The sequence below is a fragment of the Trichinella spiralis genome, assembly GCF_000181795.1.
Source record: "Trichinella spiralis strain ISS 195 chromosome Unknown Scfld4, whole genome shotgun sequence".
In the NCBI taxonomy this organism is placed as follows: Eukaryota; Metazoa; Nematoda; class Enoplea; order Trichinellida; family Trichinellidae; genus Trichinella; species Trichinella spiralis.
In genome coordinates this window covers 10,913,544-10,934,905 of record NW_003526943.1, presented here as the reverse complement: position 1 = coordinate 10,934,905, position 21,362 = coordinate 10,913,544, and the positions used below count along the sequence as shown (strand labels likewise).

Sequence of the window (21,362 nt, the reverse complement as noted above, 5' to 3'; positions counted from 1 at the left end):
AAACAGAAAGAAATTTGAAAATAAGCAGAATCGAGAGGTAGGCGGTTTGAAAGTTCAATCAATATAATCTAAAAATAGGTTAAACGCTCGCTTAGAGTCACTAAAAAACTGAATAAATCGAAAGTAAGGATTTGTGATGAAATGAGCTAAGTGCATAAGCTTACAATATTGCTTTTTCTATCAAACTTAATTTTCAATAAAATGTCATAATCAATAAATGTTTAAGTAAATTTGTTTACACCATGTGTCATGGAAACGGTCTTGTCGCTCGTGTAGAAATACACGAAATGTGTAGGAAATGAAAAATATTTCAAAGTAAACGTTCAATCTGAACACCAGCAATAAAAAATTCCAATATAATTATTACCAGTTGTTTTATTGCAGGTATGTTTTTTAAAACAAAATTCTTTTTCTGAATCTATTTTAGCCAACTTTAAATGATAATAATAATTGCTGTTATTATTGATAGTTCTGATTTATGGTCATTGAAGTTGGCAATAATGGCAAAGCAAGATAATTTTACTCATCGAACAATCAAAATGCTCGCTCCGTTGGTGGAAAAGCCGCAGTTGACAGAGAAGCTGCTCATGCGTCCACCATTTTCTTATTTGCGTTGTATAACTACTGCCGTTGTGCGGTCTACGGGCTTCATGAGAGATTTGTTTACTGATGATGAATTAGAAAAAGCCGGACCTGTGAGCAAAGAATTTAAAATTCAATTTTTAAACAAACTCATCTCAGCTGTGGAGAAAAGCCTTGGTAGAAAGATCCAAGCAAAACCGAACAAAATTGTAGCCGGACTGGAATCGGATCGAACCAATGAACTTTTGCAAGCCTTGGCCGAAGCAGCTACAGAATATTCAAGCAGAAAAGTTGACAGAAGGGCAAATCAACGTTCAGTACAGACGAAAGAAGCTGGGAATGCAGAAAATCAGCATGAAAAATTTGAAAGGAGAAAAAGTAAGCTTCTTCCGGAAGATGGAGCAAAAGCGAAAAGTTCAGTTAAAGATGTGAAAAATGTTAATCAAAGTTCGAAAGTGAAAAGCAAGAATACAATTCGTAATAAAGAAAACGACGCCGCGTTGAAAGCAGCTATTCACGAACGTAGAAAATCAGATGCATACCAGGAAGATCATGTTTCAGCGGGGAAATTATCAAGGGAAAGTCAGATGAAATTGTTAGCTTCGCCTGAAAATGAAGAAAAATTAAATATGCAAAATATTTCGGTAGATCAGAATTCACAGTTGAAGTCAGACGATGCAAATGATACTGTGGCAATTCCTCCTGTAAAAGAACAAACAACGGCAGAAGAAGAGATGCAGAATTCAGAGCACGTTGAAAGGCCTTCCAGCAGAGCTCTGATGAGCAGGCCGAGCACAGCTCGTGCACCACCACCACGACTGGCTTCAAAGTTACCTCCTTCATCAGCGGAAAAATACGAACCGAATTTGAATTCAGAAGCTGCGGATTTTAATTCACCTGATAAATCACAGGCCGATGTTGAAAATTTGTGGGCTATTGCTGACAATGCGGATGACAAAGTTGAAGAAGAAGTATTTCTCGAAAATGGCGGCCAACTAGTGAGAAATATTTTAGAAACGAAGCAGAAATTTGAAAATGAAATTGAAACCTACAACACTTACAAAAAGCCGGATGTTCTACTGATAGATGCAAATCAGATGGAAACATTCAAGCAAGAAATAGCAAGTTTGTTGGAACAGATACAGAATTGCGCGAGAAGTGCTCAACCGGCGGCTAGGATTCTGGACTTGCTTTTGGAAAACATACAACAGCTAGCAAACGATTGGACCTTCTACAGCAAAGAAGTTAACAAAAGCAAAAATGTGTTTTTTTCAATGCTCAATGGAGAAGATCTCGCCAAGGTAGAATTGGAAAAGGAACTTGTCAGTGTTGAAAATGAAATTGCCAGACTTCGATTAAAAAATCATGAAATGCGAATAGCCATATGCAAATCAGATGAACAGTTGCGTCAAATTATTGAAATAAATGAATGAAAAATGTAAATCGCATACATTTGATGGAAAGAAAACACGTGAATATTGTTTGTCAATTTATGCAGATGCAGATTCTGGAAAATGTTATAAAATTATATACTGTATATAACTTTTATGGAGTTTTTTCAAAATTGAAAGCATTGCGATTGTCAGCAATCAGTTTCTATTTTGTGCAGTGCAAAACCTTTTTGCAGGTAAAATTAAATTAAACGTGATCCTGAACATTTTGAATAAATGTATAAAATAGGCAAAGAAAAATAAGATAATAAATTAACTTAAGCAGATTTATCCAAAGGGGCAAACGTCAGCTATGACTACAATCAAGGAAACTAACGTCTTTAACTGTATCTTATTTATTCTTTCTTCTTATGCTTATCATTATTTTCAAATGCATTTATGCATATTGTTACTAAATTTTGCAACAGCAATTGTGAAGATTAAATGAAAAAAAACATCTCACTCACCATCCGTTTACCGTTTAATTAATAAAATTATATTTCAAATCAGGTAAAATTTCGTTTAGAGATATTGTGCTTGCAAATAAATTGACGAAAAAGTTATTTATTTAAACAACTAATTATTTTAAACACACTTTAAAGTACAATTTTTTCTTTTAAAGTAACTTTAATGAACTTTCGAAAGTAATACAAATGCCATTTGCTTAGGATACAGCATAGTATAGCTACAGTTTTCGCAGTGGTAAGCATACGAAATTTGGTAAGCTTTTAACTTAATTGAATGAATAATAAATGAAAAATAACTTTTTAAGATCTTGATTGATTTATATGTGCTAGTTTCATTATAAAATTAATATTTTTAGCTTAAACTATTTATAATTAAAGCTCAGCTAATATACTTTGTTGAAACAGAATTTCTTTGAAAATTGATAAGGAAAAAGAGAATGATGATTTGAACACTTTTAGAAAGTCTGTTGGAAATGGAATCAATTTTGAGGAAAAAAGAACTGTTCCAACCAATTAGACCATCACTGGGTATTCAACCAGAGGTGAACCAGTTGGCAGCTGCAAACCAAACGACTTTCTTTTACAAAGTGTACATCGTCATTTTCATAGCAATATTGTGTGCCATAACTGCTTTTGGACTGTTCAAGATGTACAATCATGATAGTCAATGGATAACAGTTCCCCCTGATAACACAGTTTCGTACTCTCTTGAACCTGAAATGAAGTTGCCTGACATCGTAGAAGTATGCCTGAATCAAAGTATAAATGGTCACTGCTTTACATCGTATGAAAAATACGTGACTGACTGTACTTTAATGGTATGCGAGGGATTTAGTACGGTGGTTGATCTTACTGATATAGATATGAACGCGGTAACTTATAATCGAAAATTGTTCTTGATACCACCGAACGGAATACCTTGCTCTGAGACAGGCTGGTGTTACAATGGAAAATGCGTAGAAACTGACGATATTAGAGTTAAAGAATATTTTTTGAGTAAAGAACATACACAATCAGCACTGATAGAAAAAAATGAAAATGCATGCCTGATGGTCAGAGGATCTGATACATCGATAGGTACGTTTCATCAGTATAATTCACAGTTTTAATTTAATTTTAAAAATTGCACTAATTTCTTCTTAACCTTGTCTGTTAAAAATTAATTTTTACTATTTAAAAATGAATAAGTTGGAAGTTTAAAATGATCAACATATAATGAAACGTTTTTAGATGAAGTGGTGAAACACATTGGTCCGGATGATGACAAATTCACTGTTGATTGTCTAGATACTAAGCCAGTGAGACTACATCTTTTCACTTGTGAAAATCCTGTTCCATCTCACAAAAGCAAAATATGTGAAATGGCAATTCCTTTCAAAATAAGTTTGAACGTTTACGCTAACTGCATGAAAAACGAATGGCAATCTTTTATTAATGAATCACTTTCAATTAAGCCTGAATATCTTCAAGATTATTGCCGTTTTTATACTGAGGAAGGGAAGCTGCTGAAGAGAAGAGATGGTTCACATTGTGTAAATGAAAAACCTGCTTCGGTTTGTATTGCAGGAAGATGCGTCGGCAATTCTTAGACTTGAGTGGATTCGTGGATAATAATTTTAAAAATTGAATACTTGACTGACTGCTACTTATCAATATTCGTTTGAACTTTTGAATTTAATTTTCTTATGGTTCAACTTTTAATAAATAAATAATTTTTAAATATTATAAATTGACTAACTGATTTGACATCATATAATGTATTGTTGTTAGGAAGTAAAAAACAAAGTTTACAACAGTAGACCAAATTAAATTGATTAATGGCATTTTTAAAAGCATATTTTGAAATGTTAATATTATTGAAAGTCACCATCAATTTGAAAAACGGTTCAGTTTCTTCAAGTTTAAAGAATTTAAAACAAGATTAAATAAAAAATGAAGCACAAATTCAGCAGGCAAATGCTAAATCTAAATTATTACTGAGCAAATTTTCTAGGCAAAAAATAATTTGAATTGCTACTGACATTTGTTCAACTTTTTCACTTTGAGCAGCGTTTTTTTCATTATTGCTTTATTTGTTTTAATGCTGAATGCAGCCGTAGAAATTGTGGCTCACATCGATAATATTGATTTAAAATGCTTATTTGTAAAATTTAATTTTTTAATTATAATTTTTTCATTACTAATTAATTAAATAATTGATTAATGATTAAATTTAATTTTTAACTCCATAAGATGATGTTGGCAAAAACAAAAAATTTTACATATGGGAAAATATGCTAAAACAAAAGTAGAAGATCTCCATAATTTCAGTTCTTTCACCCTTTCAGAGAGGCATTTTTTCCTGATGATCAATTTTTTTTAATTTTATAATTTTAACATGATCTGATGTCTATATGAAAACGGTAAAAGAAACTGAAGCCGCGCTAATATTATTGCCATTTTCAGAGCTATATCAGAGATGATACACTCGGCCTGATCAGCAACTACGGTTTTTGAACCAAATTTAATGTGTGTTTAAACGTTTGATTTTTTTGTTTATATATCTATGAAAAATTATTAGTTATGGAATTTAATGAAACAGCTTCTGTTGCTGCTTAAGCATAGATAAACTTCACATTTTTTGCCTACACAGGTGGCTAATTTGGAACATTGTCAGCATCTTCGTCAGGTTTCATTGATTTCTGATCAGTGGTCAGTTTGATGCATTGCCACGTCGAATGATACGCTTTTAGTCTTCTTTTTAGTCGACTTGTTGATGGTAATGCTGAGTTAGCAGTAGGCTCACGAGAAAAGCCTCTGGTAGTTGTAATGGTTTCATGTACAAGGCATAGGGACTCGCTGACTTGGCAAGTAAAAGTTAAAAGATCCATTGTGGCTGTGGTTGTTCAATGTACTAATTTGCTGTGATGCTTATACAGTTGCCAGGCATTTGTAATGGCGTTGCTAATTATTGGCAAAAGGATACGATGAGTCCATTTTTGACTTTTACGGTCGACACGGAATAGAGCAACGAGGATGTTGCCAAGTCTATACCGCCCATATTTATGTTGTAATTTTTTACAATGTTTGGTATGATAACGTCGATTACTTTTCACTGCCTGACATCCTTTCAGATTTGGATTTGACACCAAGATGCGTAGACGTACAGTGGTAGGGCGTCTGTTGCCAAACCAACCGACTGCAATAATTCTGTTTTCAGCGCCAGATCTAAAGTCGAAAGCGCTTCGACCCGTTAACTTCAGCTCTTTCTCTGAAAATGGAGTACATCTTTAGCTGAGCTCCAAAATAAATTCTCATTCAGGACGGTATGATATCCACTCAACAATAAGAGATCAAAAATCGGCATGAAGTCCTCTGTAGTAGCAGCAATGCTTCTTCCTTTCTGCAAAGCATATTGCATTGTCATTCAAGTGAAATGCTCAAATTGTCTTTAGGAAAAAACAGATGGAATAATGGGATAGGAAGCAAGGACACCAGTTGTGGTGACATTTGAGTGAGACAATTAGGTACGTCTGTACTGATTTTCAAATCGTCAACAGCGCTTTCGTGTCTAACATACGTGTCAACTTCACCGCATACATCTTTGGGGATCACTTAATCCAATGAATTTTTATCAGTACGCTCTTCATTTGTCATATTTCTATCTTTATTATGGCTGGCTTCTTCAACTGGCAGATTTAAACACCTGCTTGTAGCTCTTATTGGAATGACTAAATGTAGTGCAATGCATTTTCCAGTGTTAAAAAATCTCTGCAATATATATGACCGTTCTCAGTCAGCGAACCTAGCAAAATGAAAAACCTAATGTGGAACCGAAGTATACTAGCTACAATATCTGACACTTTTAACTCTGTTTCTGAATTAACCATAGCAACTGACGAAGGAACCATAACTATCAAAATGAATTAAAAACAAATTTTAGTAAGATGCTTCACAAATATCCGTCAGTAGTTTAGTGCATTGCAAATCAAAGTTTCTGTACAAAATTGCTTTAATCACAGAAATGTCCAACATTCTGAGTTGGGTGCATTCAAATTCTAGCAACATTCAGTTCAAGCATGCTAAGAAAGAGACCAATACCAATTTTGTTCATGCTAAAATTTTATGATCCCGGCTGATGATAATGCATCTTAATTATTTCATAAATAAAATGTTAGAGTAACTCAAAATGTTAAAAAATAGCAACATTACACAATGTCTGTTTTCCCACTGTTCTATTATATCTGAACGTAGAATACATCAAACCACAGAACGCGTTCAGCGGAACATATCAATGTGAATTGAGTGTTACAGCCACTAATGAAAAAAATAAATAGATGTGCCAAAATTGTTCTGCTCTCAAATAAGAACATTGAACTGAAAAGGGTTAAATAAGCGCAGTGAATAGCGCTCAAGATTATAATATTTTAATCATGACATAACAAATTACTAATGATAAAAATAATTTTAATACTAAATAAATTTAATAATAAGAAATAATATGACCAAAAGTGCACGATAATGCTCTAAATAATAGTAGTACGCATTAGGCTTATTTGTTGAACATTTTTGTCCATGAAATATTAATCTATTTTCATATAAATATATTTGAAATTGTTACTTGAATAAAATTTGACAAAAATGAAAAATGATATTGTTAAAATTTTTTAAAAAGAGTAAATTTACAAAACGACGCGCCTATTCACGATTGAAAAAGTTAAAATCAATGCGGTTAGAAAAGTCCATAGAAGAAATTGATGGCATAGCAGATTGCATCAGTTGCCATTTTCCTTCATCCTCCAGCTCTTCCATTGCGACAATAGCACTGTATGGAAAATATGTATTCATATTATTAATTTGGTCTTCAGTAGGAAAATTTCCATTTTTACGAGCCAGATAACGACTGCCAGCATCAAGTGTAAGAGCATGACCAATGATGAGAATGTTACATGGAGGGCTGTCATGTGCTTGTAAAATTGATTCAATCACATCAGATATTCGCTGATAAAAATCATCTATATTTTCATTTCTATATTGTTCACTTATAGTTTCAGCAGTAATCATCGGAGTGTATTCCAAATCAATTTCATAACCTTGAATGCTAATTTCTTCACCAGATACAAAATTGAGCTTGGAATCCCTGTTCATGCCCATGTATTCAAACAATCCCGGTTCAATACGAATTTGCATTTCTGATTTGGGAAAAGCTTTCAAAATACCATGCGCACTGTGAATGCAGCGTAAAGCTGGGCTGCAATAAATTGCATCAAAATGAACATTACTCAATTTTGCTCCACGTCCGATCATTTGAGAAGTAACGTAGCCCATTTCAGTTAAAGGTGGATCATCCAGAAAATCCACGGGTCCATTTTGGCGGGGAACCAATGACAACGGCATGTTCAAATCGGTAGGTTTGTACAATCCAAAATTTGAAAATGTTTCATGGACCCAATTTGGAAAGACATTATTCATTTGTTCACCATGACGAGCTAAGAATATTATTCGCCCAGTTGTAGGTGATTCTTCTAAAGTTTCTTCGACAATTTTACTCGCTTCGACCAGCAGTTGCGCCTGTTTTCTCTGTTCAGATTTTTTAACTGGGCCTGCGGCCATTGTAGTCCCTTTGACTCGTTGAGTTACATTCATATCAATTACACTGTACATCGTTTCATATGCCGCATCAGGATTCGTTGCCCTTCCCTTTTTGGATCGTTTTTTCGATTTTGCTTTCATATTCATTGAACTTACCGATGGCAAAGACGATTTTCCCCTTCCAGCTTCTTCACCTATTCCCATTGTTCTCGGTTTTCCCATCTTCGATCTGTCCAACTGTGGTATTCCACTAACTTTATTCTGCTTTTTCTTATCAATTCCACCAGCTTGTTGCGGCTTGCCTCTTTTTGTCATATCACTTTCCTTTTTGGATTCTTTTTTCGATTTGGGTGACGGCTCGATTCTGCTGAACACTGTTTCATCGTATTGCCTTTTACCAGACATTTTTCACCGAAAACAACAAGGTGCTCAAAAATGAACAGAATACCCAATTAAACTGCAATTTTCTAACAGCATAACTTTCACTTTAAACAAATTACTTTAAAATTGTTTGTTCGCCAGCTTTAAAGTGCGCATTTTTGTTTCTCTTTAAAAGATCGATTACAGTTTTGTTTAGCTCATTTTTACAGTATTCCAAAAATGGAAATTTTTTGCAAAATCACCAATTCGAACATTTTTCAATGTGAAATTGTCTACAGTACAAAACTTTGAGCAGTTTACAGTAGAATCAAAACTACATCATCATAGATCATACATCATACATACATACTACTTGCAAAACTTTTGCCGATGCTTTTATACAATTGGTAAATTACAAATCAAATCGTCAATGGAGATCCATTTTTTTCATTAACATTTTCTCAGCCTGCATCGTTAACAATATCAATCGAATTGCTTTCCAATAAATGAATTAATTCAACAAATAATTGCAACTTTTTCGAAAATGGTCATGTCATTTGACATTTTTTTTCTTTTCTAGACTATTTCATGTAGAATAAACTTTTTACACATATTCTATGAATTTAATATAATAATCATTTTCATATAACTTACTTTTCAACTTTCCACAACAAAATTTCAAACGAACAGATAAAAAGAGAATTTAAGAAGCATAAGAAGCGCAGAAAAAAAAGAAGAGAATGGTGAGAAGACGTGAAAGAAGAAATTCACCATTATTCATTCACTATCAGAAAAGACAATCGACTGTTTTGCACGCTTTTTCGCATTTTTGGCCGAAACATAAGATCCAGCATCGTCGTCGCTGCTGTCGTTCACTTTAGCCCTGGATGCGGGGACAGAACGCCGGCGCAACGATCGACCGTCTCGAACGCTGTCCAAAATTTCGGATATGCTGAACAAATCGCTGAACTGGGCCCTCAACGCTTGCGAACAACGCGCCCTGACGGTGTTCAATGCGGCTTGGATCGGCTCTTTGGAGAAAAACGAATCGCAACTGCTCGTACTGCAACGGAAGTGATCCAAATGGGCAAGAATTTGCTCCTGGGATGGGGCCTTGGGCTGGTGACGTTTCGCCTTGGCGCCGGCATCGGCGACCGTGCTGCACAAGATCTGGGCGACCAGGTCGGCGGTGCGATTTTCATATTCGACCATCAGCTTTTTCAAGCCGTTCACCGCGAACCGATGCTCAGTGGACGAAAGCAGTTGACGCACGAGCACTTTGCCCGGCTCGCGTTTCAGCTGGCCCAGCATCAAGCAGATGTTGATCATCGCTTCGACGTGCTTGGGATATTCCAATTTCGGTATCGTATGCTGAATCCACTCGATTGGAACCCCGTCGGCGCTGACCAGATTCCAAAAGCACATCTGCTCCATGGTCGACCATTCGAGGCTCGCCTGAAGCACCGACGGGAACGTATCTTTGCGAAACAGTTGCAGCTCCAGTTCGTTCATTTGGACCAAAAAATCGTACAATATGACACCGTCGAAATAAGCGGCGACGAGGTGGATAATTTCCGTCGACCGCAGCGACACTTCAGGACAAGCTTTGTAGACGTGCGGCAACAGCAGGAAAAACAGGCGGTAATCGTCCCGGGCGCACATTTTCAAATCTTGCTCCAACATCTCGTCCAAACTGTTGCCGACCAATTTCGCCAAATCCTTGTACGGAGTCATGGTTTTACTTTTTATAGTAGAACCGTTGTACTGGAGAAAGTACAAAAAGAAATAACCCAGACGTTGCTGCTTTTCGTACATCTTGGCCAACAGCAGCAGCAACGGCTTTCTCGACGGATCATCTTCGGGTGTCAGACAGAGATTGCGAAAAATCATGAACAACGGTTCATTTAAATTATCATCCGAACAATCTTGCTGCTGCTGATGCTGTTGCTGCAACAGCTGCTGCTGTTCAAAGTTGGATAAATTATCCGGCAACAGACGATGAGCAAAAAACATCTTGAAAAGCATACACAGACATCCGGCCAGCGAAGTCGCCTGCTCTTGGTCGAATTTTTCCAACTGGAACATCGCCATCAACAAGTCGACCATCGCTTTGCAAGAGCTGCTGCTTTCGTTTTTCACCTCGCTCAGCTTTTTCACACAAACGCGCAATTTCGGATCCAGCTCACCAAGCAGATGGTTCAACTTGTCCGCTTCCCAGTCCTCCTCCGAACTGCACTGTTTGCTGCTTTCGGTAGACTCCATTCCGTCGTGTTCATCGACACCAGTCAGTTGGGTTTCTGTATTGTGTGATTTTACCGACGTCGGGATGTCGTCGTCGTCGTCGTCGTGACAAATATTCCACACTTTCTGTTTCGCTTTCTCATCCCAATTTGGCAAGGCAAAGAACACGTCCATCGACGGCAGCACGTTGTCCGAAAGGATTTTTCTGAACGAACCGCGAACACAGGCGAGCATCTGATCCCGCATGGGCGGGTAAAATTCGTACGCAGTGAGAGCGAGAAATTCCAAAATGCTGAACGCTTGTTCAGGTTGTGAGGGGAGAAAGTTGCGCGCCATCAAAATCGCCGGCTCCAACAGCATCACGCTTTCCGAATCGGGATTGAAAAACAGCCAATCGTAATACAATGCTAATTTGCAGAATATCGTTTCCAATGGAACCGGGCATGTGGATATCAACTGAGAAATGAAATACCATCGCTGGATTATTGTCGAATTGATCACTTCGTTAGTTGGATAGATGCATGTGCAGATGAATCGAATCACGTCCTGCCTCAGGGATGCTTGTTCGGGCTTTGCGAAATAATGAGCATCCAACCAGGGAAGAAATTGTTGGCAGTCATTCATTCGAACTTGGCTGAGCATTAATTTCAATTTGTTCTCCAAATCACAAGTTATCAAACTGGCGTGAAAGCGACGCGACGTGCGTTGTTGAAGAAGCTGCTGCAAGCCGCCAAACGAACTACCGAAACAACTTGGATTTGTTATCATTTCTTGAAAAATCAACTTGAATGGTGCAAAACCACCGACCGAAATCAAAAGACGAACCAAATCACGACCAACGACCGCGCACTGAAGCATGTGATCACGAAGCAACTTCACGCAGAGGTTGGTCTCTTTTTCGAGCAATGCGCGATGCGCATCCGCCTGGTGATCCCGGATCAGACGGAGAAATTTGTATATTACAAATCCAATCACTGAGGGATTCTTCTCCAGCCAGGAAAATTGTGCCGTAAAAACGTCAACAAGCGATTCAGCTAGCCACACATTTTTGCAACTCAAATCACCGGTACTGCATTGGCGCAACAAAAGCTGACAAACAGTGTCCGCTCCTTGGCAATTCATTTTTGCAAGCTCTCGAAACAACCAAACAATTTGCTTCCTAACCGATTCAGTGCATTTGTTAAATGTCTCGCCAATTAACGGCAACAACGAATTGATAACGCAGGGCATACCATCTTGATTGAGGGTGATCAAATTACGAAAATAACCAACCGCACGATCCGGTTCGATCAATATACCAAACAAAAGACCGAGCGACAATTCTTCAACAGTATCGCAACCGACTGCGCCAATCGTATGCGCGTCGATCTCATCGCAAGTAAATTTGTGAAAATCCAACGTCAATTTATAATAGCATTGTTCTAGTCGACATTCTGTTTCACATTTAACTTCTCCCCGAGACAATTTCGATAAATTTTTGTGCGATTCAATTTTCGATTCGGCGCTACTCATTTCTACTAACAGAACTGAACGCTCTAAACAGCGATAAATAAACGTCTATCCACATTTGCGTTAACAAATGATGCAACTATCTTAAAATATGTAAAAAACAACGGCAACATATTTCAATGAAATCATCAAAACAATACCAACAACTACAAATTCCTTCAAAAAGGAAACAACGGAATTACTGTAGGTTACTGTATGTAATGCAAGAAATAATATTTCGTGAACATTTGAAGTGCAAATATAAATAATTAGAGTCGAGAAACGCATGCATATGAGTGCATGAATTTCAAAGTTAAATGATAAAATCACGAATTTCACATTTTAAAAAGTATGTTTTGTAGCTTAATAAAATCAAATAACATGCGAAATTTGTGCATTGTAAAATGATGAATTTCAAAAGGCAGTCACTTCGGTTTTATATTGCACAAAAATTGCTTTTGAATTGAACAGTGCATTAATTTAATGGTTAAGCTGCTTTTATTCAACTAAAATGCAATAAAGTTCTGAAAAGTGATTGCACTTTTATGGGTCTCTTATATAAACGTTTCAGGTGCTCCGTCTGATATGTTTCAGTTATTTGAGTTTATTCTATTGGTCGATAAAGTTAAAATAAATATATAAAAATTGAACAACTTTTCGTTTTACTTGTTGCATTTTAAGTTGAGCGCAAAATGCTGACGGTCAACTTAACACTTTTCAGGTTGTAAATCATCAATAGAAACAAAAATGTGAACAATAAAACAGACGAAAATAGTAATAAAAAATATGGCCATACCATAATAGGTCGGCTTCAAAAACTAAATTTATTTTCCAGGTCTTTCAGTGGATCGTGATTCATAAATCGCTTGTTTCAAATAAGTTGTTACAAATAATTGTAGTAAATAAATTTTTAAATCATTTACCTCGTATTGTTTATTTCGCTTCAACTGAAATTGTGATGTTTTATTTTTGTAAAATTGATCTTGAAAATCAGATTATTCTATTCCAAGCGTCATTGAAAATTTGTCTTTCTTTGATTGGGTGTTTGCAGTTTTCTCGCCATTTATTAACAGACAGATTAGTAAAAATGATTAATTTGATTTGATAATTTTCACTGCTGAACGTACGCTTCGTTGAGTTTTACCCGTAGTCGTAAAAAAAGAAATATATGGCTTGAGACGACAAGGCAGAGAGAAGCTTTTCTCCTTTGATCATGTGGTTTGAAATTCCGAATAGTTGTGTCCTTCGAAGTTGTGTGCGGAATTTGTTCCGTTTCCACAGAGGTAAATTTTTGTAGCATTGTTTGGTTTGATGTTTTTGACGTTCATTTGGTTTTCAGATTTGAACTTCACGTTGCCGTTGAGAAATTCTTCGCATCACTGCCACACATTTCAGTCGGCTAATAATACTTCTGAACGCTTGCACTTCCACAAACTACTGCCCAATCAAATTGTTGATAAAATCAGACATCTTCAAGCGGATATTTATGATGTAAAGCAAAATATTGAAAAGAGAAGAGGGATTATTTATTTCATTTTTCAGTTTTGCGCGACGTCATCAAACAAGGAAGTGAACAGTTTGTTGTTTCGTACATTTTCTACGGGTGGAAAAATGATACGACCTATATTAGTTTTACTTATGTCCGGCTTATGCAATGCTTTGAAAAATCAGACCAACTCTACGTGAATATACTTTTCATTTTCTTCCTTAACTTGTATGTATGATTTCTAGTCGGGCAAATAAATGTTTGATCTATTTTAGTTGTATAACCGATGCTCAGTACAAGATTGCAATGATCGCGGAAATGATTCACACCGCTTCTTTGGTGCATGACGATGTGGTCGACGATTCGGATCGTCGTCGCAACATACCAACGGTGAACGCGACGCACGGATATAAAACTGTAAGAATTTGATCGCTTTTTTTTTGGAAAAAAAATATTGTTTCACAGTTAGCTGCGCATTGATGATAGTCTTGTTTGTATTTTTGACAAAAAAGAAGTACAAATGCGCAATAGTGAATTATTATATGAACGAAGTTCAGTTCTTGAATATTTCTCTTCTATTCTCGAACTATAAACGTTCACAGACATTTATTTGTATTAATTAATATTTGATGGTAAAAAAATGAATTGTCATTTTTTCAGGCAACTTTTTTCGGTGATATTATTCTGGCCAAAGCGACCATTCTGTTGACATCAATTAACAACGCTGAAGTGATCAGCATTGTATCGAAAGTATGTGTGTGTGTTTGTTATTGGATAATTAAATAATAATACTGAATAGATTCTCGACGATCTTGTCAAAGGGGAGTTGATTCAAATGGAAAGTGGATCGGACGAGAGCAGATTGTTCAGTGAATATTTGACAAAGTGTTACAAAAAGACCGGCAGCTTGTTCAGCAATTCTTTGAAAGCTGTGAGCAGTGAACAGTGGATGGTTGTTGTTGGAATATTTAAATTTTTCCTCTTTTCCAGGCAGCCGTGCTGGCAAATTGTTCGGAACTTTGCGTGAAAAATGTTTATCAGTTTGGTCGAAATTTCGGTTTGATGTTTCAACTGGTCGACGATTTGTTGGATTTTTGTTCAGTCGATTCAACAACACTGGGCAAACCGTCCCGAGTGGATCTTCAACTGGGTATCGTCACTGCCCCGGTTCTATTTGCCGCTGGTCAGGTAAAATTTGAATAATTTTCTCAGTATTCTCTATATCTGCTTTCTTCAATATCTGTGTATGTGTGTGTGCTTCACAATGTTTTTTTTTTTGATGAAAATTGTTTTACTACATCCGTCGTCTGTATTGTTGAACAGAAGTTGGAAATTGTGAAGATGATTAGGCGTAAATTTTCCAGGCCGACAGACGTCAGTCGTTGCATGGAATTGGTGTTGAACGAAAGTGACGGCATTTTTCGCACCAGACAGTTGATTGAACAATTTGCTGATCAAGCGGTACGATGTTTGAACGACTTTCCCAATTGTCAGTTGAAACTGGCCTTGCAGCAGTTGTGCAAGGACTGTGCAACACGAAAGGCGTGAAGAAGAACAAATTTGACGTATACAACATATATGTGTGTTGTTGTATCTGCGTGCGTGGATTGATTTATTATTTATTGAATCATTTTTGAAAATGCGATTAAATCGATGATCTTATTACTTTTCAATGCGATATAAAATAAAAATCATGTCGAGTTCGTTCCACCAGCCGAATCCGTTTCCGCTTCGGTGCTGTCCCGTTGCTGACCTTGGATTATCAGCTCGTCGTCGCTCGTCTCGGCCATGTGGACGTCGTTGTCTTCGTCATCATCGTCGTGGTCGTGGTCGTCGTGGTCGTGGTCGTGGTCGTGGTCGTCGTGGTCATCGGCAACCGTGACCGGTCGAATCGGTATGTCCGCGCAGAGTTGGGCCATAATTTCCGGTATGAGAACCGTCGCCGGCTCGTTGCACGGGTCCAACGTGAGCGCTTGTTTCAAAAATTGAAACGCCTGCGACGGACGGTTCAACGACGCCAACGCCATGCCCGTCGACGCGTGCGTGTCGGCGCGCTGCGGCTGCAACGACAGCGCCAGCTGGTGGTATTTCAACGCCCGTTCCGGTTGGTCGACGCGCCGGTACAGGTGGCCGAGGTTGTTCAGCAGCGCCTCGAAGCGGACGGGCAAGTTGTTCGGCACGGCGCTGTTGACGTCCAGTTCTTGGAGGCGGGCCCGCAGTTCGCGCAATGCCTGGGTCATGTAGTGGCGCGCGTCGTCGTGGCGTTCCATGCGGAACATCAGCACGCCCATCTCGTGCAGAGAGTCGGGCTCGTCCGGCGCCAGCGCCACCGCCTGGGTCGAGTACCGTTCGGCCAGGGTGTAGTTGCTGATCAGACTGTATTCGGAGCTGATGCAGAGCAACGGCAACGGGTCGCCGGGCATGCAGTCGCTGGCGCGGACGTAGCACGACATCGCCTGGTCGTGCTCGTGGTCGGCGGCGCAACTGCGGCCGTGGCCGATCCAAGCCAGGCCGTAGCGCGGCTCCAGGGCGGTCGCCTTGCGAAAGTAGCGTTTGGCGCTGTCGTAACTGCCCTTGACGTGACTGTAGCAGGCCATGGCGTACCAGCTGACCGGATCCGACGGCACGTCCGTGCCCAAACTGTGGGCGACGACGAACAGATCGTTCGCCTGTTGCAATTCGACCAGTACGCAGACGTGCAACTGCAACACTTTGCTGTTGTAGCGGTCCTGGTCGAGAAGCAGCTTGGTCAGACGGCAAGCTTCGTCGAACAAGCCGACCGTGTACAAGCGTCTGGCCCTGGGCAGCAGAATTTCGACGTTGTTCTCCAGCTGGGGCCAAGCCGAAAGGATCCTTTTCGACAGTTCGGCGCTGTAGCCGTTCTCAGAAACGGTGAAATAATAGTAATGGAGCAGATCCGGCGGCAACAGACCCTGCGAACCGATCTGCGACTGCAACTCTTCGAGCACTGTTCTCTTCTGCTGTTCGCTGATTAGGCTTTTTCCAAACAAATGCTCGGCCGCTTCGGCGCAGAAAATATCCTGCTTCAAGCATTCCACGTAAGCGGCGACCGCTTGTTCGCAAGCGCCGGTTCTTTCCAACGCTTTACCTTGAATTGTTTTGAATGAATAATTGAACAATAGAATTCAACAAGCAAGCAAAGGCAGACAGAAAAAAAACGCCTCCTCCACTGTGACCAACCTTTCAACAATAAAATTTTCCCTTTCACTTTCCAACGAACCGCGATGGCATCCAAATCTTCTATACCGTCCAACGTGACCACTTCCGTGCAAACAGCCTGCGACAAATCATCACCATCCTTGTTGTCATCATCGTTATTATTACTGTTGTTGTTGATGTTATTGCCACTGATACCGACACCGGCGTTGGCGGCAGCATTGCCGGCCAGTTGCAACAATTCGTCGCAGTAGTCGTCGCCCGGCAAACACTGCATGGCCAAGTAGAGGAACAATTCGTGCTGTTCGAAAAGCTTCTTACGTTCGATGTAACTGTAAGCTCGGCGATGGAAGCCGGCCAACTGCATACATTGGACGAAGCGGAACGTGTACAAAGCTGAATTCGGATGCAGGTGCAGGATACGTTCGCACCAGAACAGGGCACTTTCCCACTGGCCAGTTTCCATATACTCTTCAAACATCGACTGCACCTTATCCAATTTCAACGCCATGCTCTATCTCAGTCCTCAATAGACAAAAACTAAACTTACAAAATCACCTTCACAAAAACAAACAAACAAACAAACAAAATTTAAATTTCACACAACACACACCAGTTTGGACAATGTATCGACCAAATTTGCAGTACAACAAACAACAGAAGAAATTATTTTCACGGCATTATTGATGCATAATTTTTACTTCAAATCTTTGCTTGACATACACAATTTACAGAAAAATAAATTCTTTTCACAAGTACATGTAAATTGATGAGAAAGCACATAAAAAATCCACCATGCACACAGACTTACTGCATCACACAATTTTAGCCATCGTAAAAACAATGAAAATAATAACTGTTCTGATCAAGAAAATAAATAGATATATGTATGCATATAAATATATAATATATAAAGGCCAATAAAAAGGCACCATTCCTCATTTTACACAGCACAAGTAACAAACAATGTATGCGTATGATTTGTGCGCAATCGATGAAGAAAAAAAGCATCAAAATAATCAAAAGCAATGAAAACAAAAAATAATAAGGAAAACCGCATTTTTGGGGGGATAATATGAGACGTTGCTGAAAGAGCGTAAAAGAAAGAAGAATATCCAACCATCCATCCATCCACTGGATGAAAAAAACATATTCACTTGTAAAGAGAAAATAAATCACTCAATCAACAAACCACGATAATTGACAATAATGATAAAAGAAGGAAGAAAAAAAAAGTACAACTGTATGGAACGAACATCAATATACCGACCGACTGGGCATCAAGCGCACCAACAATTCCATCCAAGTATGATTGATGATGACGATTATATTCCCAATTTAGATCGAACACAAGCAGTCCGCAGACAATTTGAAGAAAAACGAAAAGGGAAGGAAAAAATGATGAGAAACAAAATTTTATATCTAAATAATTAATGATGACCATCTCTGTCTGAATTTCCTACTCACAGGATGGACAGGGAAGCGTTTTTAAACAAAGAATAGAAAAAACACACAGCGTAACAATTGCACAGTTGAGAGACGTGTTGCTGAACAATTTTGACCCCGCAAATTTTTTAACAAGCAAAAAAAACAATAATGAATATTTTTTGGTTAACAGAGAGAAGAAATGAGAAAAGAAAAAAAAGCTTCGCAGAAAAAAAAGAATTCACGTTCCAACATTGCAAAAGATGGTCAGAGAATTCACGGATCATCAATCCATCACAACGACAGTATCTAAATGATAAAAAAATGACATCTTTCTATATAATTTATAAAATCGTTTGTTCATCCGCGACAGTTTACCTTTATCGCAGTTATCCACGAACACATTCCACACTAAAAACAAAAATTTGCATTACAAATAATATTTCTTTCAATATTCCATACAGCATTTTAAAAAATTAATTAATGAAATAAGTGAAATAAAACAAATGTTTACTTTTCATGGCAAATCGTGCTGTTGGCGATAATTTCGAAGGATCAACTCGAATATGAACAAGTGCAAATCTTCTCCTCTCATTATTCGACTGTTCTTCTGACGACAACAATGCTTTAAAAAAAAGCAAAAGTTAGACAACAAAATATATGTTGTGATCAACAACAACAACAACATTAATATAAATAATACTTCTTCGCTGGTAGTTGTTGTTCCTAGTTCCTGCCGTGACCAAATTCGCTTGCACAACGTTATTACTACTGGCCAGTGTTGTTGCTGGCATGTGACCGACGACCGCATGCGAAGATTGTTGCTGCACATGACAACCGCTGCTGACGGCTGGCCCCAACGGTGGAAAAGCAGCCAAATTGAGAGGCGCTTTATTGCCAGAAGCCGGAAGTGAATTTGCCCGACCTGTTGAACTGCTAGAACACACTGCACCAGTGTCAATGGTTCTCTGTTGCTGTTGTTGTTGTTGCTGTTGCTGCTGGCACGCGACCGAAGATTCAGCGACCGTCTCTGGAACATCTTTGGTCGCTCCCATTGGTCGTCTGCCCGTCGGACGACGTCCCGACGTTATGGCTGCGTACGAACAAACTTGCCCGGTCGATCCTCTGCTACTGTTGCTCGTTTCCAAGCAGAGAGATTCGCAAACAGGCCGGGCAGTTTTCCAACCGCCGGAAATATTGCCATTATTATTATTATTATTATTATTATTATTGCTGCCGCTGTTATTATTATTTTTGCCAGCGTTGATCAGAGCTGTGTTCAAAGCCGGTGCTGATGCGGTCGACTGATTTCGACTAGAACATGTAGCCGCACCGTTTTTCGTCGGTGAAGATTCCCGCGACGATTGCAAAGATACCGCGTGAGCCGGCGGAGCTCGGCTTGTCCAGCTTCCGCCTGGTCCACCACCGTGCTCACCGCCACCACGCCTAGATCGCCCGTTCCATCTACCCTGACCACGAAAAGTGCCGGCGGTATTTTGACGATTCTGGACCCGATAGGTGCGGCAGTTGTTGTGCAATTCACCATCACGACCGACGTGCTCGTAGGAGCCACGACGACGACGGTTCCAATCCTCTGCCGCCCGGTCAACCGGCGCCAGCATGGGCGGCGTTTTCGACCGCGTCGCTTTTTCCAAATTAGCCGCTTTGTTCGCCTGTCTACCGCGACGAAATCGACGATTCACAACTGGCAAGAAAGCGCCTTCCTCTTCGTCCGCATCGGCGCACTCTTCCATTAAATCTGACCAACAACTCTTCTCTTTGTTTTCTGCAACAGCATCGGCTGGCACTGAATTAACAATAGCTGCTGCTGCTGGTGCTGTGGCTGTTGCTGTCGCTTCTTCTTCTTCCTCTTCAACTTTTACAACCTGCTGCTGCTGCTGCTGTTGCTCTTGAACAGCATTACTCGTCACTTTCTGATTACTATTGTTGTTGTTGTTGTTGTTGTTGTTGTTGTTGTGCTTTTTATCTTTCTTTTCCTTCTTGTTAGTTTCCGGAATGGAATTTTCAGACTTCGCCCGAGTCGACAATTTCGGCATACCCGCTTTGGCGCTTTCGTCGTCGCTGTGAATTAATTTCTCGTTGCGCTTCTTGTTGTGCTTGTTACGACGCGACTGCACGGTTGTCACTTTTTCTTCTCCAATAACGTTAACCAGATCATCCAGCAAATCCGTATCCTTACTGTCGGCGCAATGATTCACTACACAACTGAAATCTTCCTTGCCGTATTTATTTCGACGACGGTACAACAATTGATGATGAACTCTGGCGACGGAATTCGCATCGGTTTTTTCATGTTGAGGAATCCACGCTGGATTAATTTTCGAAAAGAACAAATCATCTACAAAACAAAACAAAAATAATTAAACTAAACTCTTTAACACAACTGAAAAGCATTTTTTTTCTTTATTTATTCAATGAAAAGAGGGAAATCTTCTTAGACAAATTATTTTCTTCTAAGAATTGTGAAATTTTAACAATAACACACTACATCACCCAAAAAAACCCTCCCACTTAAAGCAAGTTCCTTAATAAAAATAAAAGTTCGTTTCATGTAAATGCGAAAAAAATTTACCATTGAAATAAGAATTGCAACTCGACTTTTTCGGTTCAGGTTTCTTTTCATTTATCTTTGCTGCCATTGACGATAACGCAGAAAGAGTATCACAATTCACCAATCCTTTTTGTATCGCATCAGGGTTCAATCTAAAAACAACAAAAAAAACATATATATATATATATATATAATCAATCAATCAATCACCCACTACTCGTCTATTGCATTGCTATAAGCAACATTGAAAATGATTAAAACAAAAACTAACAAAGAAAGAAAACAAAACACAGCATAGATAGCAAAAAAAAGAAATCACAGTTACAATGTTTACCTTAAAGCATTTTTCAACGAGACATCAAAAAGCGAACCCGTTTCAAACACGCATCTGACCGAATTTTCTGCTCTAGATTGATCAGCAGTTGTCATTCTCGATGAAGCAGACGACGACGAATTTTCGGTCGAAAGCGGCAGTTTATCAGTCATGACAGTTTTTGTAGTTGAAAAATGTAAATTCTAAAAGAATATAACAGAAATGAAAGAAGGTGAAAACGAAAATGAAA

The 21,362-nt window shown here is 38.7% G+C and overlaps 8 protein-coding genes across 8 annotated transcripts; 2 read left to right on the top strand and 6 right to left on the bottom strand.

The window, feature by feature from the left end:
• Window positions 1-604: 604 nt before the first annotated feature.
• On the bottom strand, window positions 605-1,689 carry Tsp_06447 (hypothetical protein). The gene is made up of 5 exons (XM_003378442.1): window positions 1,631-1,689; window positions 1,301-1,577; window positions 1,125-1,188; window positions 733-849; window positions 605-693 (listed from the first exon to the last, which is right to left on the bottom strand). The coding sequence occupies exons 1-5, from the start codon at window positions 1,687-1,689 to the stop codon at window positions 605-607; spliced, it is 606 nt and encodes a 201-aa protein (XP_003378490.1).
• A 1,263-nt stretch (window positions 1,690-2,952) lies between these two features.
• Window positions 2,953-4,090, top strand: Tsp_06448 (conserved hypothetical protein). Its single transcript, XM_003378441.1, has 3 exons — window positions 2,953-3,556; window positions 3,710-4,011; window positions 4,046-4,090. Exons 1-3 carry the CDS (start codon window positions 2,953-2,955, stop codon window positions 4,088-4,090), a joined length of 951 nt encoding a protein of 316 aa, XP_003378489.1.
• A 1,025-nt stretch (window positions 4,091-5,115) lies between these two features.
• Tsp_06449 (conserved hypothetical protein) lies at window positions 5,116-6,060 on the bottom strand. The gene is made up of 3 exons (XM_003378440.1): window positions 6,039-6,060; window positions 5,568-5,729; window positions 5,116-5,354 (listed from the first exon to the last, which is right to left on the bottom strand). Exons 1-3 carry the CDS (start codon window positions 6,058-6,060, stop codon window positions 5,116-5,118), a joined length of 423 nt encoding a protein of 140 aa, XP_003378488.1.
• Window positions 6,061-7,156: 1,096 nt separating this feature from the next.
• On the bottom strand, window positions 7,157-8,455 carry Tsp_06450 (ubiquitin associated and SH3 domain-containing protein B). Its single transcript, XM_003378439.1, has one exon. The coding sequence runs from the start codon at window positions 8,453-8,455 to the stop codon at window positions 7,157-7,159; it is 1,299 nt and encodes a 432-aa protein (XP_003378487.1).
• A 732-nt stretch (window positions 8,456-9,187) lies between these two features.
• On the bottom strand, window positions 9,188-12,163 carry Tsp_06451 (putative integrator complex subunit 3). Its single transcript, XM_003378438.1, has 3 exons — window positions 10,867-12,163; window positions 10,438-10,707; window positions 9,188-10,335 (listed from the first exon to the last, which is right to left on the bottom strand). Exons 1-3 carry the CDS (start codon window positions 12,161-12,163, stop codon window positions 9,188-9,190), a joined length of 2,715 nt encoding a protein of 904 aa, XP_003378486.1.
• Window positions 12,164-13,352: 1,189 nt separating this feature from the next.
• Window positions 13,353-14,828, top strand: Tsp_06452 (octaprenyl pyrophosphate synthase / phytoene synthase). The gene is made up of 6 exons (XM_003378437.1): window positions 13,353-13,422; window positions 13,682-13,853; window positions 13,901-14,042; window positions 14,286-14,375; window positions 14,425-14,556; window positions 14,616-14,828. Exons 1-6 carry the CDS (start codon window positions 13,353-13,355, stop codon window positions 14,826-14,828), a joined length of 819 nt encoding a protein of 272 aa, XP_003378485.1.
• A 172-nt stretch (window positions 14,829-15,000) lies between these two features.
• On the bottom strand, window positions 15,001-17,313 carry Tsp_06453 (putative tetratricopeptide repeat-containing domain protein). The gene is made up of 3 exons (XM_003378436.1): window positions 16,995-17,313; window positions 15,503-16,734; window positions 15,001-15,219 (listed from the first exon to the last, which is right to left on the bottom strand). Exons 1-3 carry the CDS (start codon window positions 17,311-17,313, stop codon window positions 15,001-15,003), a joined length of 1,770 nt encoding a protein of 589 aa, XP_003378484.1.
• Window positions 17,314-18,513: 1,200 nt separating this feature from the next.
• Tsp_06454 (arginine kinase) lies at window positions 18,514-21,285 on the bottom strand. The gene is made up of 6 exons (XM_003378435.1): window positions 21,134-21,285; window positions 20,821-20,951; window positions 18,931-20,586; window positions 18,742-18,852; window positions 18,606-18,638; window positions 18,514-18,536 (listed from the first exon to the last, which is right to left on the bottom strand). Exons 1-6 carry the CDS (start codon window positions 21,283-21,285, stop codon window positions 18,514-18,516), a joined length of 2,106 nt encoding a protein of 701 aa, XP_003378483.1.
• Window positions 21,286-21,362: the final 77 nt, after the last annotated feature.

What these genes read in the sequence shown, in the direction of transcription:
- Tsp_06447 (XM_003378442.1), bottom strand. Translation starts at nt 1,689, where the DNA reads ATGTTTCCATCTGATTTGCATCTATCAGTAGAACATCCGGCTTTTTGT. An exon ending in GCTTTTTGTAAGTGTTGTAG is followed by an intron (nt 1,578 to 1,630) that starts GTTTCAATTTCA and finishes ATTTCTCACTAG; the next exon opens with TTGGCCGCCATTTTCGAGAA. An exon ending in GCTGAAACATGATCTTCCTG is followed by an intron (nt 850 to 1,124) that starts GTATGCATCTGA and finishes AATATTCTGTAG; the next exon opens with CTGCTTCGGCCAAGGCTTGC.
- Tsp_06448 (XM_003378441.1), top strand. Translation starts at nt 2,953, where the DNA reads ATGGAATCAATTTTGAGGAAAAAAGAACTGTTCCAACCAATTAGACCA. An exon ending in AGGATCTGATACATCGATAG is followed by an intron (nt 3,557 to 3,709) that starts GTACGTTTCATC and finishes AAACGTTTTTAG; the next exon opens with ATGAAGTGGTGAAACACATT. An exon ending in GAAGAGATGGTTCACATTGT is followed by an intron (nt 4,012 to 4,045) that starts GTAAATGAAAAA and finishes TTTGTATTGCAG; the next exon opens with GAAGATGCGTCGGCAATTCT.
- Tsp_06449 (XM_003378440.1), bottom strand. Translation starts at nt 6,060, where the DNA reads ATGTATGCGGTGAAGTTGACAC. An exon ending in GTATGCGGTGAAGTTGACAC is followed by an intron (nt 5,730 to 6,038) that starts GTATGTTAGACA and finishes CTCCATTTTCAG; the next exon opens with AGAAAGAGCTGAAGTTAACG. An exon ending in AGGATGTCAGGCAGTGAAAA is followed by an intron (nt 5,355 to 5,567) that starts GTAATCGACGTT and finishes GAACAACCACAG; the next exon opens with CCACAATGGATCTTTTAACT.
- Tsp_06450 (XM_003378439.1), bottom strand. Translation starts at nt 8,455, where the DNA reads ATGTCTGGTAAAAGGCAATACGATGAAACAGTGTTCAGCAGAATCGAG.
- Tsp_06451 (XM_003378438.1), bottom strand. Translation starts at nt 12,163, where the DNA reads ATGAGTAGCGCCGAATCGAAAATTGAATCGCACAAAAATTTATCGAAA. An exon ending in GATGCTCGCCTGTGTTCGCG is followed by an intron (nt 10,708 to 10,866) that starts GTTCGTTCAGAA and finishes CACACAATACAG; the next exon opens with AAACCCAACTGACTGGTGTC. An exon ending in TTCGCTGGCCGGATGTCTGT is followed by an intron (nt 10,336 to 10,437) that starts GTATGCTTTTCA and finishes AGCAGCAGCAAG; the next exon opens with ATTGTTCGGATGATAATTTA.
- Tsp_06452 (XM_003378437.1), top strand. Translation starts at nt 13,353, where the DNA reads ATGTGGTTTGAAATTCCGAATAGTTGTGTCCTTCGAAGTTGTGTGCGG. An exon ending in TTTGTTCCGTTTCCACAGAG is followed by an intron (nt 13,423 to 13,681) that starts GTAAATTTTTGT and finishes TTCATTTTTCAG; the next exon opens with TTTTGCGCGACGTCATCAAA. An exon ending in CGACGCACGGATATAAAACT is followed by an intron (nt 14,043 to 14,285) that starts GTAAGAATTTGA and finishes TCATTTTTTCAG; the next exon opens with GCAACTTTTTTCGGTGATAT.
- Tsp_06453 (XM_003378436.1), bottom strand. Translation starts at nt 17,313, where the DNA reads ATGGCGTTGAAATTGGATAAGGTGCAGTCGATGTTTGAAGAGTATATG. An exon ending in CAACGCCGGTGTCGGTATCA is followed by an intron (nt 16,735 to 16,994) that starts GTGGCAATAACA and finishes AAACAATTCAAG; the next exon opens with GTAAAGCGTTGGAAAGAACC. An exon ending in TACCGATTCGACCGGTCACG is followed by an intron (nt 15,220 to 15,502) that starts GTTGCCGATGAC and finishes CCACGCACGCAG; the next exon opens with ATACAACAACACACATATAT.
- Tsp_06454 (XM_003378435.1), bottom strand. Translation starts at nt 21,285, where the DNA reads ATGACTGATAAACTGCCGCTTTCGACCGAAAATTCGTCGTCGTCTGCT. An exon ending in TCGTTGAAAAATGCTTTAAG is followed by an intron (nt 20,952 to 21,133) that starts GTAAACATTGTA and finishes TGTTGTTTTTAG; the next exon opens with ATTGAACCCTGATGCGATAC. An exon ending in CGTGGATAACTGCGATAAAG is followed by an intron (nt 18,537 to 18,605) that starts GTAAACTGTCGC and finishes TTTATCATTTAG; the next exon opens with ATACTGTCGTTGTGATGGAT.